Here is a 21,532-nt window from a genome sequence, read left to right as displayed (position 1 = left end):
CTGGAGGATGCTGCCAATAACCTTGAGCCCCTTTAGCAGAAGCACAAAGCAGTCCCGTGAAAGAATGGAATAGACTGCTCATTCATTCTGTCAAATATCGCTATACTTCATGGGCGTTAAAAATAAGTGATACTGAATCAAGAGAAACAATCACACCACCAAGCGAAACGAAGCGTATCCTTGCCCAAATCAGGAGGAAGGCAAGGTCAACGTGATTTTAAAGCAGGACCATCGGTGGGCGGAGCCTTGCTTGGGAAGGCGGGGTTATTTCAGGCGCGTCAATGCGTGAATAATGATTGAGACAGGTAGATGCGTCAGGTAGGTGAGCAAAGGCGGAAGGAGCTGTGGCTGCTAATTGGGTCAAGGGTACGTCAGGCTTCCCCCGAGAAGTAAGCAGGCGTGTTAGTTCAGGAAGAAGCTGAGAAGGATCTCCTCTGTAGCAGATCGACCATCTCTAAGAGAAGCGAGGAACTGCCAGCTTAGTCGGTGAGCGGCGTTGTCCACATCGCCGTGTACAAGAGAAAAGCTGTTAGTGCTTTCGTGAAGGTGCGGAATTAGCGACACCATGGAAAGAAAGTGAACGTTTGTCCAGGCTAACCGGTGGAGAGACAATACCCGACCTGACATAAGGGTAGCCATGTACCATCAATTATGACAGCGAGATGTCGCTGTGCTTGAAGAAGCGTATGTAGAAAGTTGAAGCAGACCACAAGCCATTACAGTCAAGATTGTGGCTTCGGTCACTGAAAATCGTTGTTTATAAAAGAACACTATCTTATCTGGGAACTCAGTATGCTACCCACGGCCGTGAAGCGATGGCTCTACAAGCCCAAAGTAAGAGAATGTTTTACAGTCTGTCCATATCGCTCAAATTTTCCTTTCCTTACTGTTACATTTCCTTACATTCATGACGAACTTCAAAAGACTATGTTTCCAGCTTTGTTGATTTTGCACTTCCATTGATTGGCTTTTTAGTTTTAATTCGTAATTCCAGTTTAAGGAGATTGGGCGTCTACTTCAAAATAAATTGTTCTCTGGCCTGACATTATTTTTAACAATCACTGGTTAGTTTAGTTTTGTTTCCACCTTGGAATATTCCCAACTACCCGCTCGGTACAGTTGAAAAGGGCTTGAATGGTGTTCGTTATATTCGTCGTGACTAGTTGATCATTAGCAAGACAGAACTTGCAAATTGCATCACTGGGAATAGTTAGCCCATTAACCTGACAAATATATTTCATTTTGGGAAGGTTTGAAGCAATTCAATATAACGCGGATTCTGAGACGAAATTTGCAAAGTTCCAGAGGCATTATCACCTTTTGACGACAAGGAAGAAAAAACTTGTGATAACTGGATTTATACCGAATCCAACTTTCTGTATTTTGAGGCAGAAATGAAAATGTTAATTTGATTGCAATCACATCCATTGATTACCTAATACAGTGGAAATTACTATTTACTCTCAAGCTGAGTTAACTTGAATGCAAATTCATTTGTGATTTTTTTTTAATCAACCCGATTTAGTATCGGAAACAACCAATATCTGAATCAACCAGATTCTTGTTTTCTCTGTGTCTGCACTTGTACGCAAAGGAAACTTTTGTTAATTGGCTGCTGGAGAACTTAGTGAAAAAGGATAGAGATATGTAAAGATCTGACGTGCATGCTTATTCTTCAGTTATGGATAATAATAATGTGCTTTCATTTTAACTTAACCAAAGCAACTAGCCTTCCTGACTTTTTCCTTCTCTTCAGCTCTTGCGTGAACAGAATTCCACAAGCAACAAGTCCTACATTCTTACCTAAATAATATTTCAATTATGATGCAGTGTATTTGACCTGGAGGGTCATGTTTACTCACTCCACATCCACTCAATATGTACTCACCATCTTTACATATTTCAAAACTTTTATTCATAATAAAATGTAGTGTGAAACTTTCACACTCACAGTCAATATATTCAGTAGTATCAACTTATTTTAAAAATACAGCACCATTGCCATATGTGGAAGCTGAATAACTTGAAAAGCTATAACCTGGATCATTTTGTTTCATGTCGTTCAAAGGAGAAGGCAGGACAATGAGGCTGAGAGGAAAATTGGATCAGGCATGCTGAAATGGCAGATCAGACTTGATGGCCCAAATGGCCCTAATTCTACTCCTTAATCTTGTGGTGTAAATATGTCCTTTTATGAGGACAAGTGAATTGTCAGTATAATTAAGTTATTTTTATGCATGGATTAAGCATAAATGGAATTGTTTTTGTGATTTAATCTTTTATTACAACTTGCACAACCAGTTGTTACGTAAATAGAATGCTACCTGTACGATGTTACCAATGAGTCATTGAACAGGCAGTTATCAACAATGCAAATTTCAACTAACTTAACTTTCCCAGTTAACTGAACAGTGTAATGTGCTGAACTGTCCTCTTGTTCAATTGTAGCATGAAAATTAGCTTTTTCCTAAGTCACCAAAATCATTCAATTGTCCTGTTATTCTTTTACAACAAAAAATAAAGTTAAATTCAAATACATGAAACTTGCTCTCTGGAAATCCAACGCTACTTGCATCAGCAGTAAATCTTCACTGGAGGAAGCTGATCATTTTGTGTGGATGGAAATTTAGTTTTTGTTTGATTATTCATAATGCCTACAAATATTAAGACAGGGTCACTCTGAGAATGATTATGTGAGGTGGCTAATTTTCCTCCTTTATTATATCATAGAATTTATTGCTGCTTGCACATGCTGAAAGCCAACTGTCCCTGCATTGATTATCTGAATACATTTTTAAAGACCCACAGATGCTTTTTAATTTTAATAATTGGGGAAGATTAGCTCAAACTGGAGCAACCATGGTTGTCCTCCCCTCCATTCTTACATCTATATGCTATGTAAACAAGGTAGATTTCCACATTGCAGACTGCTTTAAGTTGAGTAATAGTCATCCATAAGGAATATTGTTTCACTTCTCCAATAGAATTGTGGTAACCATCTCGGAAAAAATTGTCTAATAACTTCATAATTCAGCAAGATTGTCAATGTTAAGATTTCTATTTTTTAAGGATAGAACGTCAGTTCAGAGTTGATCGACACCTTCTCCTGGAAGTAAGTAATCAGAAGTTCATGTGCTTCTACCTATTCAATATGCCATCATTTCAAATGTTTAAAAAATCCTGGCTCCTTAATGTATTTTCTTATTTCGCATACCAGCCACTTTGACCATTTGAGTTTGTTTCCTTTCCTAATCCAATAAATTTTGGCACTGGTAAGTGAACGATATGAATGTCAAAACTATTATGTAGCGATGATAGCCCTTTATTCCCTAGGCTATGCTCTAAAGTGGAAGCTTTACCACTCTAGGCTGAAACTCAAACCGTAAGATAGCTGCCACTTAATTATGTGGCAAAGAAAGAATGGCTTTGTGAATTCTGTCATTAGTTTGGCAACTATTTGGGCTGAATAAAATAATAAAAAGACAAATACCCTCTGTGGGCTATTTGCCAGCATGCTGTACCATTGGCTCAAAAACCTTGCATTTGATCCCCAACAATAGAGTCGGGTCTAATTTTACCATCCAATGGTTCCAAAGTCAACATTGTTAACTGTCAGCTCTGATGTCCTCCAGTTCCCAGTACTAAAAGTTTCAGAACATTTTTGCCAAGTCTTTTGAAATGATTGATTAAAGTTTATGCAGAGCTTCATCAATATGGAATCAGCCTGTAGATGAGGAAAAATTGGAATTGCAATAGAGTGGTCATGTACGATGAGGGAGGAGTAAACATTTGTTTAGGTCGGAGTGGGTCTACGTAAGAGGACTTATGATCATTAATATGGGAGAGATTGGGGAAAGTTTCAGTAGGAACTGGAACGATGGGTATTAAAAGTAACTAGAAAAAGATGGGTGGAGTTCAGACCCATTGTGATTTCCTCCACAAGACATTTTGTACTGAGGGAAAATGCATGTTTGTTCAAGGTGCTAGTTGGCTTGGTCAGGCAGACACCAAGAGTGGATGTGAGCTGGTCGAATTGCTACTGATGGTTCATAGGACAGACCTAATGATGGATGGACGGAAGAGCAGAAGATATTCAGTGTGTTCAGACAACTAGAATTTGTTTCTACTTTGGGTTTGAGAGCATCAAAAGAAAAGCTAGGAATTGGGACAGAGAAAGCCAAGTTTATAATCTCCTGGCAGCTTGTTCAGGCAAAAGAAGAATGAAGTCAAATAAGTTATTTTGTTTAATCATGATGAAGGCAGCAGAGTGAAATCTGAGTAGGTGGACTAATGATTACCAGCCATCTCCTGTGGCAAATTCTGAATCACTTTTATGCAAATGAATCTCAGTTTTTTTTCTTTTTTATAAAAATAATGTGAAGGTACAACCTATCCAACACCCTAGGGTAGATTTTTCAATCTGCTGCTCTGGATGCAAATAAGGAAGTGATATTCTATTACAAAACTTTCAGTGAAGAAGTATAAGTGCCTGGAAGAAAAATTAAAATTATTTAGTTTAACTTTCCTTCATGCTATGAAATGCTCTCTGCTTGACTAGTCAGAAGAATTGAAAAGGGGGAATGAATAAGCAATATATTAATTGTCTAAACAGGACAAATTTTGCTTTCTGCTCTTGTACATTTGCTCACCCTTGTGCAAATATAAATCTGTTGCACGATTTCAAGCTGCATTTCCCCTTATGAAGAAAATGTCTTAAGACCCACATCAGAAAATTTGGGCTTCATTTGTGTCCATTGGCTTTCATATCACCCTCATGTCTGTTGCATACATTGATTGTGTAGGAGTTTGACTCCAGTTGTATTTACGCAATGCTGCTTACAGTTCCACTTCCAATCTAAGTTCTGGATGCAGCACAAAGTAAATAATAAACTTAAATTCTGTTTGGTTTTGCTACCACCAAATCCAAATCTTGTTGAGAAGAACATCATTATCAGAATCCATATTACGTAACATTTATGTTTGGTTCCACTTTTGAAAATGTTTTTAAAAACTGATACTTGCGGGGAACGTGGGTGCATTGATAATACCCCCTTTGAATTTATCTTGGGATAATATTCAATATAATCCCAAAAGACATTATTTATGGCCCATCCCTGGTTCCTGGAGATAATCGAGAATCTTGGGACCTGGGTATGCAAAGCAAAGGTTGAGGCTCATAACTTTGAGCTCAATAGATACTACTGAGCTCAATTTCTCCAAGTATTTTTTGGCAAATTCACAATTATTTGCTGATATGAAGAGACATAAATCATACAGGTTACAGCAGAGGAGTTTATTTTGTATTGAGATATGCCTGATATGAGTTATTTCTAATCTTGAAAGTAATGGGAAATAGGAAAAGCACATTTTTAAACATTATTTTGGGGTTTCAGGTTTGAATTGACAAGAGAATGGTTGGGGCGAGATGGGGTTATGGAGAAAAGGAAAGCTGATTCACCATTTAGGCATTTGTTCTTTATTATACAGTGTAGTGGAGATATCATAAACACAAAAAATCCTGCAGATGATGGAAATCTGGGGCAACGCACACAAAATGCTATAGGAACTCAGCAGGTTGGTCAATATCTATGGAAATAAATAAATAGTTGACATTTTGGGCTGAAACCCTTCTTCATGACTGGAAAGGAAGTGGGAAGATACCAGAATTTAAAAAGTTGGGTGGAGGGGAAGAAGCCTAGCTGGAAGGTGATAGGTGAAGCTAGGAGGGTGGAAAAGGTCAAGGGCTGGAGTGGAAAGAATCTGATAGGAGAAGATAGTAAACCATAGAAGAAAGGGAAGGAGGAGGTGAAGGAGGAAGGAAGCCAGACTGGGGAATAGAAGAAGAGGGGAGGGAATTTTTTAACCGGAAAGAGAAATCGATATTCATGCCATCAGGTTGAAGGCAACCCAGAAAGAGTATAAGGTGTTGCTCCTCCACCCTGAGGGTGGCCTCACATTCGTACAAGACGAAGCCACAGACTAACATGTTGGAATTGAAATCAGAATTAAAATGTTTGGCCACCAGAAAGTTCTGCTTTTGGAGAATAGAGCAGACTGCCTATCACTCCCTCCTGGGTTCCCTCCTCCTTCCCTTTCTCCTATTGTCCAGTCTCCTCTCCTATCAGATTCCTCCCTCTCCAGCCCTTTGCTTTTCCCACACAACTGGCTTTGCCTATCACCTTCTAGCTACCCTCCTTCCCCTCTCTTGCTTTCTTATTCTGTCTCCTTCCTCCTTCCTTTCCAGTCCTGAGGAAGGGTCTCAGCCCAAAATGTCAACTCTTTATTCATTTCCATAGATGCTGCCTGACCTGCTGAGTTCCTGCAGTACGTTGTTGTGGAGATGTCAATTGTTTTCTGTTTTTCTATACTTTACAATGTGTCGCAAAATTTGAAAAATGATTAATCACTGAGCCTAATGTATTCCACCCCCCGGGCCACGTGTGTCTAAAGTAGGTATTTAAATATCATTTCTACAGATAGATTTAACTTTTGAGATTTAATAAACTTTTTACTATACTGCTTTGTAGCCTGGAGAGGAATTATATATTTTTCTAACTGGGTGGGTCTGCACTGTAGATGCAAAGATCGTCATCCAAATAACAATGCAAAGAATTTGAATGCATTCAGCACTCTGTAATGCATGACCTGGTGGTTTGAGGTTTTTTTAATTTATAAGCACGTGGTGTGTTTTTGGAAGCCCCAGATTTCATATCTTGAAGAGTGCTTGCAATACACTGCCAATTTTTTTTTATTGAAGTTGCTATGAGCTCTTCAACATGCTCCTTAGAATTCGAGTGTTGTGTATATAATGTCTCAGTAGTGTTTGAGTAATATTGTAGACATGTCATTGATTAAGTATTCTTGTCCATTTAAATAATTCATTAGGGCTGTCTGTAAAAATAAGTGAATTGCATATGTCATCACGCTACCACATACTTGTGCACCTTGCTTAAAGTAAAAAAAAGTTAGACTCACAATTCAGACTTCCATGTCTTGCTTTGAAATTGTTTCATGTTTTGAAGTTACAAAACATTACATTGGCGGTGAGGTACTTTTTTTTTAAAAAAGAACTTGCCTGTTGAAGCACAGCAAAATGTTTGAACTTTTTTAAAAACCAAAAGTGCTATGAGGAACAGAGTTTAAAAATAATAATAAATGGAGCCCAGCAAGTGCTGAGAGAGTCAAGTTATAAAAAGGCAGCAAACAGATGAATTCAGTGTTCATAACAAGTGAGTACTGGGTGATGATCATCAGAAAAATGAGCAGAAATAGTTGGTTACATCAGAAAGATAGACATGTTTGATTACATAATAGGTAACTGGATTTTATATACTGAGCAAATTGAATAGTATTTTGAAGCAAATGATACAGCGAATGAGAAATGAGTACAATTTTTCCTGAGTGCATAGAGTTCAAAGGCATAGATTGCTTTGAAGTTTGACTGCTCGAATCAAACCATCCGAAATGAGTTTTGCTGATATTGTGAAAATGATGCAGGAACATTTAGAATCAAACATTGTTGATTGCAGAATGCTTTATGCTTCATAAGTGGAATCAAAGAGAAGGGGAGTCCATTTCAGCATATGTGGCATAATTTAAGAGATTGTCTGAGTATTGTCAGTTTGGTAATGGATTTAATGATGCACCAAGAGATTGCTTAGTTTTTGGAATCTTACAAGAAAGATTTTAAAATGGCTCCTAATTGAAGCACAACTTGCATTTAAAAGAACAGTTGAAATTGCTGTTTCAATGGAAACCACAGACAGACACAATTGAGTTGCAGTCAGGAATGAAAGTGACCATAAACAAATATGCAGTGTCTAAACAGAAATCAGTTTGGCCAAATAAATTGTGTTACTATTGTGCCAGTGTCTCTTAAATACCAGATCAATGCAGATTTAAGGGTGAAACTTGCAAAAAATGCAACAAGGTAGGACACATACAAAGAGCATGTTGGGCAGACAAAAAAAAGCTAAAAGTCAAGTCGCAGTTTCAAAAAGAGCACTAATCTGCAAGCTGTTGATGCAAAATCTAATGATGAGGGTGACACAGTGCTGGCGAGCCTTGAGAGCTACAATTTGAAAACTAACAGGAGAGGAGCAATATGACTGGCACCAGAGTGAATGTCTAATTAATTACAACGGAATTATAAACTGGTTCAGCTGTTGCAGTAATTCCATAAAATGATTTTGAGTAGCATTTTAAAATTTATAAACTGTAGCCTGCAGATATCCTACTAAGAACTTGTACTGGAGAAAAGACAACTCCTGTGGGAATGGCATTCATAACAGTGAAACGCAACAACCAACAAGAGACATTGAGCGTGTATGTGGTAAGAACAGGAGGATCAGTATTGGGGGTGCATGATTGGCTGATACAATCACAACTGGATCAGAGATCTATTCACAATTTACATGCTGCATCCCTTGCAATGAAGCCACCTGAAAGTGAATTAAGGAAGGTACCAGATGATGCCAAAACTGTCTCTATGCTATATGCCATAAACTCTTCCTCAGCAGGTGACAAACAGGTGTTGGTGCAAACCTCTTTGCCTCTGGTCAGAAAGCATATTGGACCAATGACAAACGATGCTGCTCAAAGGAACCATGAAAGTGAAGAAAGCAGTGGTCTGACTACAACAGTTTTTGTAGGTTACATAGAAACCATACCATAGAAACGGCAGCACAGAAACAGGCCTTCTGGCCCTTCTTGGCTGTGCCGAACCATTTTCTGCCTAGTCCCACTGACCTGCACACGGACCATATCCCTCCATACACCTCCCATCCATGTATCTGTCCAATTTATTCTTAAATGTTAAAAAAGAACCCGCATTTACCATCTCATCTGGCAGCTCATTCCATACTCCCACCACTCTCTGTGTGAAGAAGCCCCCCCTAATGTTCCCTTTAAACTTTTCCCCCCTCACCCTTAACCCATGTCCTCTGTTTTTTTCTCCCCTTACCTCAGTGGAAAAAGCCTGCTTGCATTCACTCTATCTCTACCCATCATAATTTAATATACCTCTATCAAATCTCCCCTCATTCTTCTACGCTCCAGGGAATAAAGTCCTAACCTGTTCAACCTTTCTCTGTAACTGAGTTTCTCAGGTCCCGGCAACATCCTTGTAAACCTTCTCTGCACTCTTTCAACCTTATTTATATTCTTCCTGTAATTTGGTGACCAAAACTAAACACAATACTCCAGATTTGGCCTCACCAATGCCTTATACAACCACATCATAATATTCCAGCTCTTATACTCAATACTTTGATTAATAAAGGCCAATGTACCAAAAGCTCTCTTTACGACCCTATCTACCTGTGACGCCACTTTTAGGGAATTTTGTATCTGTATTCCCAGATCCCTCTGTTCTACTGCACTCCTCAGTGCCTTACCATTAACCCTGTATGTTCTACCTTGGTTTGTCCTTCCAACGTGCAATACCTCACACTTGTCTGTATTAAACTCCATCTGCCATTTTTCAGCCCATTTTTCCAGCTGGTCCAAGTCCCTCTGCAGGCTCTGAAAACCTTCCTCACTGTCTACTACACCTCCAATCTTTGTATCATCAGCAAATTTGCTGATCCAATTTACCACATTATCATCCAGATCATTGATATAGATGACAAATAACAATGGACTCAGCACTGATCCATGTGGCACACCACTAGTCACAAGCCTCCACTCTGAGAAGCAATTCTCTACCACCACTCTTTGGCTTCTACCATTGAGCCAATGTCTAATCCAATTTACCACCTCTCCATGTACACCTAGCGACTGAATTTTCCTAACTAACCTCCCATGCGGGACCTTGTCAAAGGCCTTACTGAAATCCATGTAGACAATATCCACTGCCTTCCCTTTATCCACTTTCCTGGTAACCTCCTCGAAAAACTCCAATAGATTGGTCAAACATGACCTACCACGCACAAAGCCATGTTGACTCTCCCTAATAAGTCCCTGTCTATCCAAATGCTTGCAGATTCTGTCTCTTAGTACTCCCTCCAATAACTTACCTACTACCGACATTAAACTCACCGGCCTATAATTTCCCGGATTACTTTTCGATCCTTTTTTAAACAACGGAACAACATAAGCCACTCTCCAATCCTCCGGCACCTCACCCGTAAACAGCGACATTTTAAATATTTCTGCCAGGGCCCCTGCAATTTCAACACTAGTCTCCTTCAAGGTCCGAGGGAACACTCTGTCAGGTCCCGGGGATTTATCCACTTTAATTTTCCTCAAGACAGCAAGTACCTCCTCCTTTTCAATCTGTACAGTTTCCATGATCTCACTACTTGATTCCCTCAATTCCATAGACTTCATGCCAGTTTCCTTAGTAAATACAGATACAAAAAACCTATTTAAGATCTCCCCCATTTCCTTTGGTTCCGCACATAGCCGACCACTCTGATCTTCAAGGGGACCAATTTTATCCCTTACAATCCTTTTGCTCTTAATATACCTGTAAAAGCTCTTTGGATTATCCTTCACTTTGACTGCCAAGGCAACCTCATGTCTTCTTTTAGCCCTCCTGGTTACTTTCTTAAGTACTTTCTTGCACTTCTTATACTCCTCAAGCACCTGATTTACTCCCTGTTTCCTATACATTTCATACAACTCCCTCTTCTTCTTTATCAGAGTTGCAATATCCCTTGAGAACCAAGGTTCCTTATTCCTATTCAATTTACCTTTAATCCTGACAGGAACATACAAACTCTGCACTCTCAAAATTTCTCCTTTGAAGGCTTCCCACCTACCAAGCACATCTTTGCCAGAGAACAACCTATCCCAATCCACGCTTTTTAGATCCTTTCTCATTTCTTCAAATTTGGCCTTCTTCCAGTTCAGAACCTCAACCCTAGGACCAGATCTATGCTTGTCCATGATCAAATTGAAACTAATGATGTTATGATCACTGGAACTAAAGTGCTCCCCTACACAGACTTCCATCACTTGTCCTAACTCATTTCCTAACAGGAGATCCAATATTGCATCCCCTCTAGTTGGTCCCTCTATATATTGATTTAGAAAACTTTCCTGAACACATTTTACAAACTCTAAACCATCTATACCCCTAACAGTATGGGAGTCCCAATGAATGTATGGAAAATTAAAATCCCCTACCACCACAACTTTATGTTTCCTGCAGTTGCCTGCTATCTCTCTGCAGATTTGCTCTTCCAAGTCTTGTTGATTATTGGGTGGTCTGTAATACAATCCCACTAATGTGGCCATACCTGAGAAAGCCTCTGATATGTTAATCAGGCAGTTACTTGCAAAATGTGGCTTGGTTTTAAGCTGAGGGAGTTCAAGGAGCTTCAGAAAAAGTTGCAAGTATTTGGCTTTTGTGAGTATAAAGAATCAGAGTCTGCTTTGTGTGCATTAAGGTTATTGCATGATCTTCAAGTGGGAGACAAAAAGGCTGTTTGTAAAAGTAGATGCAAAGACCATTGCCTAACTGGATGAATAGATGATTAAAAAGAAAGGAGTCAATGGAGATATGAAAACAGGATTCATCAGATGATATTGTGGATGAGGAAACCAGGAGGAGAGATCAGATCGTAAAGGGAGCAATAGACGGATTAATAAGGGAATACTCCAGTAAACTAAATGCACCTTCCCAAGATCGAGATGCACAAACCTGAGATTGTTTTCACAGCGACAAGCCTCACCTACCAAACAGAGTGATCTCTCTTGTCAGAAAAGATATTATCCCACAAGAGGAAGAAAGCCTCCACAGTGATTTAATCTTTAAGCTTAAATGGGATAAATTTACTTGTTGTGTAGTCTACTGTGTATAAAGTTGAGTATTGAATTGGAGTCTATAGCTAAGCAGGGAGGGGAGTTGTGTATTTAATGCTTCAGTAGTGTTTGAGTAATATTGTAAATGTTGGTTAACAATTCTCGATCATTTAAATAATCAATTACCCATTTCAGACTCCTTTGACTTCCTTTGAATTAGTTTAATATTTTACAAAAATGTGTTTTTAATGAGTTGTGTAAATAGTTTGTGATGTTTTTTGTGATTATTTTGACCACTTCCATCACAAACCAGCTCCTCTTTCACTTGCAAACGAAAATTGAACTATATGTGTGTGCTTCAAGTCTTTCTCGACACACAGACAATTAAATTTGGCACTGCTGCTCCTGAGATGTGGCAGTTGTATACACCAGGCTGATTTAACCATTGTGTTCATTACAATAAAATTATGGGTCCAAATTCATTTTGATGCTTGACCTCCTACAAAATACTTTTTGGGCATAGTAAGCCATCGTTGATCCCAGGGGAATGTGGGTTTGCGCCTCTGGTGGACTGTGTCCTCTCCAGGGGGCAAGCCTGGGTGGGAAGATTTGAAGAACTGGCTGTTGCCCATGCAGTGAGTTCCCCCTCTCCACGTCACTGATGTCAGACATCCCACCTCTCCCGGAAGTTCTGGAAGTCTCCCGCAAATTGATGGTGCTACCTCTCTGAAATGAGCTTTTGCAGGGTGGGATGTCTGTGATGTAGTCCAAGGGAAGGGCATGTGCTGATACAGCTTGGCACCAGTGTCATCACAGAGGTTGCAAACAACATCAAACTACCTTAGAGACCCCTCAGAATTTTTCCTCAGGGTTTACTCCCAAAGCCTTTCCCCTGGGTGGGTATGTTTTGCAGGGCAGCAGAGGTTTAAAATCAGAGATTTCCTTCTCCCAACCGGGCTGCCGTCCAAGGCCAACGAGCCCCACCTGCCCAAAGCAACTGGTTTTGAGGTGCCAGTGGTCCGCCTTTGCCCCTTCTCTTGTCAGTAGAAACAGTTCCACCGGGCCTACTAGCTAAACTGCACATGAAGGCCAAGAATTGGATTTGATTGCCAGAGTGGATCGCCATTTGGAGCACTTTATACGTAGTGGGAGCCTATCCCCACTGTTACCCCCAGCTATGACGACCTTAGGAATCATTTTGGGCATAAAGTCTATTTATAAAAAGAATCGATGTTCCTTTTAGAGTTGTATGTTTTCACCCAAATGTATTTCATCTAGGACTCTACAATTTCCATCTCATCTGGCACAAACACAAACAGTGGTTACTTCACTTCAGTAGCAGATGTGATGAATGTTATTCATCTTTATCCACTTCTTGATAAAATGGAAGCAATTGCCTCAGTGGTCTGCACTTGCCTTGAAAGGGAAGTAAGAGCTGACAAGTATTTTAGAACATTGAACATCACTTCCTTTCTCAGCAACAGCGGAAACAAATGAGTTAAATACTTGCCACCTGCTTTATTGGGGGAATTGAAGTTTAAATTCTTACAAAGTTCACTGGCTGTATGTGGAATGGGTGGGTGTGGAGGGGTTGGGGGGGAGGTGAATGTTTCCCTGGCTAAGGAACCTTGAGATAGGAGTCTTGGTTTCAATGGTAGACCGTTTAGGGCTGAGAAGAGAAATTACTTCAAAAGGTAGCAAATCTTTTGGAAATTTTTGCCAAGGGCTCAGAGATAGAATTCAGTCAAAGGATAATTAATTAATTAGTGGGTATGAGGAATAATGGAAGAAAATTATGTTGCAATAGATCAGCCCTGCTCTTGTGGAATGGCAAAGCATAACTCAAAGGATCAAATCTGCTCTTCTTTGCTCTTGTTCTCATGTGGAAGAGTAACTGGGAATCGCTCAAGTAATGCAACTGAGCATAAAAGCAGAAGTCTACTCAGCCCTTTGAACCTTCCCTGCAATTTCAACCTTGGCTCTTCACTTCTCTGTTTTAGTTCCCATAGCCTTCAATTCTCCAGTCTTTCAAAAAAAAAGAAAAAAAATTTTTTTTTTTTTAAAAGCCCTCAATGATCTAACCTTTCCAGGTAAAGAATTGCAAAGTTTTGCCACTCTGTGATGACTTCAGATTGAAGGTGTGGAGGATGACCTGACAAGGAAGATCTTACCGTTGTACCAGGAGGAAGTGAGAGTGGTAGCACAGTAACAGACTGGATGTTGATAAGGATAATTTCTCCCACTCAAAACTTCAGAGCTCTGTGCAGATGCTGGGGTTGTTAGTATAATGGAGATGAGAAAGGGCTGGTCTTGAGTAGGGAAGGTGGGTAAAGATGTAAAAGTTAGCAGTGAGATCACTACTGGAGAGAATTTATGTGAAGGCAAGAATTTGCCTGGATCAGAAAGTTGCATGCAAAGCAAATGGAACTATTTAAATGCCAGCAATATGATTTTGCGTGTACATCCAAATAAATTTTAGTCAGTGCGCGCAACCACTGAACACTAATGAAATCAACAGTGGACTACAAACTTGCTGAGGTCTCGGTTAATGAGCTGCTAAGAGATGCATCCTCATCCTCCCCCCCCCCCCCCAGCCCCTAAATACTCAGTGTCATTCTATCTTCCCCCTCCAGATGCTTGAACAGTTTTCAATTGTTATTGCCTATTTTAATTCTGTATTCAACACTTGGGGAGATTTTTCTCAAATTCTGCATTTAATCTACTCCACTATTATTAATCAGTTTTGCTTTGAGAACTTGGTACATTAATGGTATTGACTTGTACCTGCATTTCCTAAAGGCAACCATTTATGTTGGCGAGAAGGTCAGAACCATGTAAAATGTGCATGCCCCCTTTGTGCAATTAGTTTCAGATTGAAATTGAGCAACATTTCCAAGACACTCTTGAAACAAGCAAGCTGATTTATTATAAGCATGCTTTAATGCTGCTTTTGTATGTAGTAGTTTAAAAAAAAATACAACTTTATAATGGTGTTCTCTATTTCTCAATGTCACTAGAGCTTTTAAATGTTCATTATATGAAACCATGTCAGAATTTCATTCTAAAACAATCGGGAGGTGGGGGGGAATAAGCTGTTTTGATAAATTGCAAATATATTCAAGATCTTCTAATGTATTATAGAAAGCAAGCTAAATACTAACCTCTCCCTCAATGTCAGCAAAACAAAAGAACTGGTCATTGGCTTCAACAAGTGGGTGCAGCATATGTATATATTAGTAGTGCTGAGATAGAAATAGCTGAGATTTTCAAGTTCTAAGGTGTAAATATCACCAATAGCTTGTTCTGGTCCAAACACGTAGATGTCCCTTTCCTCAAGGCTAAGGATGTCACCGTGGCCTTGCAAGTTTAAAATAATACACCACAGAAAGCATTAGAGTTTGATATGGCCACTTTTGTTGAAGATCACAAGAAATTGCAGAGAGTTGTGGACACAGCTCAGTCCATCATGAAAACCACCCTCCCAGCCATGAACCCCATCTACACTTCTCACTACCTCTGAAAAGCAGCCAATACAATCAAGGACCTACTACCCTGGGCATTCCCTCCATCCCACCGGGCAGAAGAATTTAAAAACTAAAGCATGTACTACTATGCTCAAGGAAGCCTTCTAACCTGCTATAAGACCCTTAAATGGATTCCTACATGAACGATAAACTTGTAACCTCAAAACATACCTTGTCAAGGCCCTTTCACCTTTGTCTATGTGCACAACACCTACTCTGTAATTGTAACTGTACACTATATTCTGTATTGTATTATTGCTTTTCACCTTGTACCACCTCAACATGCTTGTGTTTTGAAATTATCTACATAGAGAGCATGAAAATAACTGTTTCACTGTATCTTCTTGTATGCCACAATTTTCCAATTCCAATTAAACCATGTCTGCAAAGAATGAAAATTCCTTTCTACTCAACAAGTTTCAATTTCTGAATTCTCTCTACTGTAGCAAAATAAAACATCTTGAGGCACTCTGAAGGAATGCTATCAGCAAGCCACTGAACATGTTGGGGTGGTTAATTAAAAGGTTGGTAAAAGAAAAAGCTATTAGGAGAACTTTATGGGAGAAGGAAGATTGAGAAACTTGGAATAAGGATTCCAGAGCTTAGAACCTTGGGAATTGAAGGCATAGCTGCCAAAGTTGGAGTGGCTACTGATAAGAAGTTGTTTAGAGGGATGGAAGCTTGTGATTTCTAGGTGTCACAAGCTGCAGAGTTGTTTCTGCACAGTAGCGTGCAGTTTTAATGACATATTTGTGACTGGATACATATTAGGGCTGGAGCATATAGAAAATAGGAAGAAATGATGTAATGTATTATTTTGTTTATAACAAGACTTGTTACCTGAAGAGTGAAAGACTACAGAGGTCTGAGATTTAGAAGAATCTGGGTGTTTGAGTTATGATTTGCAAAATGTTTGTATAATGGACGGTGAGTAATTGGAGCTAACAAAATGTCAATGCTAATTGCAAGGACAATTAAGTGCAGAAGTAGGGAAATTGTGCTTCATGCATACAAAGCATTGATGAGATGGCATCTGAAGTATGATGTTTAAAGTTCAAAGTACATTTATTATTAAAGTATGTATACAGAATACAACTCTGAGGTTCGTCCTCCCACAGGCAGCCACGAAACAAAGAAACACTGTGGAACCCGTTCCTAGAAAAACATTGGCCACCCAGCACATGGAAAAAAGAACAAATGGTGCAAGCAGTAAAAAGCGAGTGAACAACACATGGAATATCATCTTCAAACCAGGAGTATTCCGGTTAGTTTAGTTCATTTCAGTTTAGTGCCACTAGCTAACAGAAGGCCGCAGAGCCGCTCTCCGCTGAAGCACCCCAGTCCGCACCGATCACTCCAATCCAACTGCTCACAAACAGCAAAAAAAACACAACCAGAATCCAGAAAAATGTGAAAAGAAAATAGTTTTGTAAACACTTTGGAGAGGGTTTTCTCTGCTCGTACTAGATTGGACAAGGACTTTTCAAAACATACAAGGTCGTCTGGGAGGGACTGTATGTTAGGATGTTTTTATCCAGTTGGAGAATCTAGAATTAAGTGTCACTATTTAAAATAACAGATTAGATGATATTTTTTCCAAGGGTCATAAGTTTTTAGAATTATCTTCCTTAAAAGCAGAAGAAGCAGTGTCTTTGAGTAATTTGAAAGTGGAAATAAAAGGGGATGAAAATCTATTGGTGGTAATAGAGCATGTAAAGTTCAGATTGTGATTGTGTCAGGCATGAATATATTAAGTAGTGGAGCAGATTTGAAGGGCCAAGTGGTCTACTTGTTTTTATGAATGTTCACGTGACCCTGATTTCTTGGTATAAAGATCCGGGCATGGTTATTAGAGTGGATTAGGACTAGGGTGTATGGGGTGTCAGGGAGGGGTAGCACCTTTGGTGGGGGAACATGTCGCGACCTTTTCAAGGCGGTTAGTCCACCTTTGGTCCCCACCTGTCACTCAGCTCTCACCTGTGGCTCCCCGTAGCTGTTTGCATGCGACAGCAGCCACACCCTAGGCAACGGCTTCGACAAGCCGGCTAAACCAGGTGAGGGTAGCCGATGGGTCTCAAACCCTCAGTGAGATTGGGAAATGTCTATCCCAGCACATGAAGACAGACTCTGGTGGATTGAGCAGACGAGACCAATGGAAGATTCAACGGTTATGAACGTGGTCTCTGCAAGCGTCGTGGAATGTGTAGAGCACAACAAGACATAGAAGACATCCTGGTTGTCCACTGTGCCTAGTCCCATCTTTGGCCAACTCGACTCTGTCTTCACTGGATCCAGATGGGAATTGGGAAGAGACAGTGAGGCTGAAGCTGCGCAACTCTCCCTCACTTAAATCCAAATCATGCCCTAGTCTCGACACCATCAATTGTGTAGAGGTCTTCATTGACGACGACGATGGACGAACAACCAGGATTCCCATGCTTCCTTGTTCAGTTTTAAGTTCATGGTGAGGTTTAGACATTGCAAGCTGGTAATACTTTCAATCTTTTCTATTACTGTTTCAACCTCTGACAGTCAATTCATTCTATTGCCGTAAATCAGAGTAATGGCATTGCTGTAAAATTAGTTGGCATATTAACTAGCGGCAGTGGAATGCTGCAGAATAATATGCTCAGATTACTGTAAACTAATGCTTTAAAAAGCTTCACTAAAGTTGTACTACTTATATGGCTGTTTTGTTTGATCATATTTAGAGAGGGGAACTAAGAAGTGTACGTGTTATTCCCAGCTCCATGTTTTCCTTTCAATTAATTTTGTTTTGAAGTTACAAAACAGTGGTGATGAGGAAGTTTTAAACAAACCCGAGGTGGCTACGTAACTGTTGGAGTAAAGCGAGATGTTTGAGTTTTTTAAAGTGCAGTGTGTTCTTTTATCTTCACAAAAGAGAGTTGATCAAGGTTTTTTTTAAAAAAATGCAGAAAATGTCAAAATTCACAGGTTCATAAACCATGAGTACCAGGTGATAATAATCATAAATTTTTGAAAAAGCAGAAGTGGCTCGCTATATCAGAAAGATAGATGTGTTCAATTGCATGAGAGATAAATGGATACTGTATATTGAGTGAATTAAGCAGTATTTTAAAGTAAATGAAATAGCCAATGAAAAACAAGTACCAGTTTTGCTGACAGCATTAGGCATACAGGTGCCCCCCACTTTTCGAACATTCGCTTTATGAAACCTCACTATTATGAAAGACCAACATTAGTTACCTGTTTTTGCTAACAGAAGGTGTTTTCACTGTTACGAAGAAAGGCAGCGTGCGAAAAAATCAACGCGCGAAAAAAAATCAGCACGCAATAAAAGATCAGCGCGCTCCCCGGGCAGCCGCTCTCTTCCCCCGGATTTGGAACTGCATTCTCGCTGGCATTGCTTAAACACGTGCCTGTGAGCAGCCGTTAGCACGATGAGTTCTAAGGTATCAGAAAAGCCTAAAAGAGCTCGTAAGGGTGTTACACTTAGTGTAAAACTAGACATAATTAAGCATTTCAATCGTGGTGAACGAAGTAAGGACAAAGAGTTTGGCTTGTGGAAGTTGATGAAGATGATGTTGAAGAGGTTTTGATAGATGAAGAGCTGATGCAATTGGAAGAGGAAAGGATAGCAATCAAAATCGAATGAGTAATGATAAAGTACGACTTTAATTTTGAAAGGGTACATCAGTTTAGGGCATATTTGCAGGATGGTTTGAGTGCTTACAAAGAACTGTATGATCTAAAAATGCACGAGGCTCAGCAGTCAAGCAAGCCGTCCACATCAGCCACAGCAGACGACGAACCTCGACTTTCGACATCAAGGCGGGCAGTCATAGAAGATGACCTCGCTGCCCTAATGGAAACAGACGACACCTCAGTGTCCCACCACCCCAAGCCCCAGGCTGCGGACAGATACCAATTCGTGGAGAATGAAATGGTAGCCAGGAGGCACACAGCACATCTTTAAGAAAAAAGCTGAAATAAACATGCTAATTAATTAGGTGCCGCCCAGCACGTAATTGTCAGCCCAGATCAGAGGCGATTGCCAATTGCATCACCTCTGATCTGGGCCTACACTTACGTACCAGACAGCACCTAATTAATTAGCATGTTTATTTCGGCTTTTTTCTTAAAGATGTGCTGTGTGCCTCCAGGCTACCGCTGTACCCCTGCATGCTTCGCGGATCGGTATCGGTCGGCGGCACAGAGGGTGGGAGCCACTGCACCACCCAAACTCCGACAACTCAGTCTAACACACCATCATCTGTTTGCTCGGCAAGCTGTCTTCCCAATTCCAGTAAGTGATACTACTTTGTACACTGTACATACATTATTTCTACTTTATGTTGGCTGTGTATTTTTATGTGTTATTTGGTATGATTTGGCAGCTTCATAGCTTAAAGGTTACTGGAGAGCGTGTTTTTGCCAACAGCACTTGCGTGAGATTTTCTGCTGAGAGCGCTTGCGTGAGATTTTCGCTACAGACAACAGTGCTGGCAATGATTGTGGAAAAGTATTTCTACTTTATTTAGGCTGTGTATTTATCACATCATTCCTGCTTTTACTGTATGTTACTGATATTTTAGGTTTTAAGTGTTATTTGGCATGATTTGGTAGGTTATTTTTGGGTCTGTGAACGCTCACAAAATTTTCCCATATAAATAAATGGTAATTGCTGCTTCACTTTACGACATTCCGGCTTACGAACCATTTCATAGGAATGCTCTACCTTCCGACGGCGGAGAAAACCTGTACTGGTTGCCTAGGAGTAAAGCTCCAACCAAACCAGATAAAATGAACTTTGTTGATATCGTGAAAGTATTGCTGGAACATTTAGAACTGAAACCATTGTTGATTGCCGAACACTTCAGGTTTCATAAGTGGAATCAGAGGAATGTCTGAGAGAGATCATTTAGTTTGTGGAATCTTCAAAAAAGCATTCAAAAATAATTGAAGCACAGGTTGTATTTAAAAGAACAGTTGAAATTACTGTATCCATGGAAACCCCAGATAGAGATGCAATTGAGTTGCAGTCAAGAGGGAAAGTGGCCATGAACAAAATTGTAATATCTAAACAGAAAACAGCCTGGGCAAACAAATCATGCTACAGTTGAGGCAGGGGCTCACATACACCAAAGAAATACTGGTTTAAAGGTGGAACTTGCAGAAAATGCAACAACGTAGAACACACACAAAGAGCATGCCGGGCAGACAAAAATAAATGGACTGTACAGGGAAGAGAAAACTTAAAAAATTAGGTTGCAGTATCAAAAAGAGTACTCATCTGCCTGCTGTTGATGAAAAATCTGATAATGAGTGACACGGGACTGAGTAGCCTTGAGATTTACCATGTGATAACTAACAGGAGACTAGCAATATGGCTTACACCAGAAGTGAACTGCAAATTAATTAAAATGGAATTGGACACTGTCTTGGATGTTACAGTATTTTCACAAAATGAGTTTGAATGGCTTGTTAAAATTTCTGAACTGAAGCCTATGGATATCCAGCTAAGAACTTGTACTGGAGAAAAGATGACTCCTGTGGGGATGTCATTCGTAACAGTGAAATACAACATCCAACAAGCCACATTGGGCTTTTATGTGGTACAAACAGGAGGACCAGCATTGTGGGGTTATGATTGTCTGATCCAACTACGTGAATGGAGATCCATGTACAACTTGTATATCACATGCCCAACAACAGAATCAACTGAAAGTGAATTTAGAAATGTACTGGATGATTCCATATCAGTGTTCAAGGTTGGCATTGGAAAATTCAAACATATCAGTGGTAAAATAGTGTTAAATGAAATTTCCACACCCAAGTTTTACAAAGCCCATCTGGTCCCTTATACCAGTGAGCTAGATCAGAGGCCCTCAACCTCTGGGCCATGAAGAATGCAGCGGTGCAGCGGTAGCCGGAATGCACCCAGTACATCTTTAAGAAAAAAGCCAAAATAAACAAGCTAATTAATTAGGTGCTACCCGGCTCTGATCTGGGCCAACAATTATGTGCACATCAGTGGTCCCGGTAGCCAAGAAGTTTGAGTCTGCCAGGACCTGTGGTGATTTTGAGGGCACCACCAACCAAGAACTGAAAGTAGATCAATGCACTCTGCCCAGAATAGAGGATATCTTTGCAGGCCTTTGTAGAGGAAAGCACTTAAGCAAAATGAACCTGGCTGAGGCTTATCTACAGATGAAGATGGAAGAAGAGTCCAAAGTGTTTTTTTGCAAAAAAAAAACTCACAAAGGGCTTTATCATTA

The 21,532-nt window shown here is 40.0% G+C and overlaps 1 protein-coding gene across 3 annotated transcripts in view; it reads left to right on the top strand.

Moving 5' to 3' along the window:
- The first annotated feature begins 367 nt into the window (after positions 1 to 367).
- LOC140200797 (lateral signaling target protein 2 homolog) overlaps positions 368 to 21,532 on the top strand; it is a 54,686-nt gene continuing 33,521 nt past the window's right edge. For all 3 annotated transcript variants that reach the window (XM_072264407.1, XM_072264408.1, XM_072264406.1), the window contains exon 1: positions 368 to 834. In XM_072264407.1, coding sequence (XP_072120508.1) covers positions 793 to 834 — 42 coding nt within the window. In that variant the 5' untranslated portion in view covers positions 368 to 792. The remainder of the gene's footprint in view (positions 835 to 21,532) is intronic.

This window comes from Mobula birostris, chromosome 7, assembly GCF_030028105.1.
Source record: "Mobula birostris isolate sMobBir1 chromosome 7, sMobBir1.hap1, whole genome shotgun sequence".
NCBI classification, from domain to species: domain Eukaryota; kingdom Metazoa; phylum Chordata; class Chondrichthyes; order Myliobatiformes; family Myliobatidae; genus Mobula; species Mobula birostris.
Note: the sequence above shows the minus strand (reverse complement) of the source record. Positions and strands in the feature narration are given on the sequence as shown.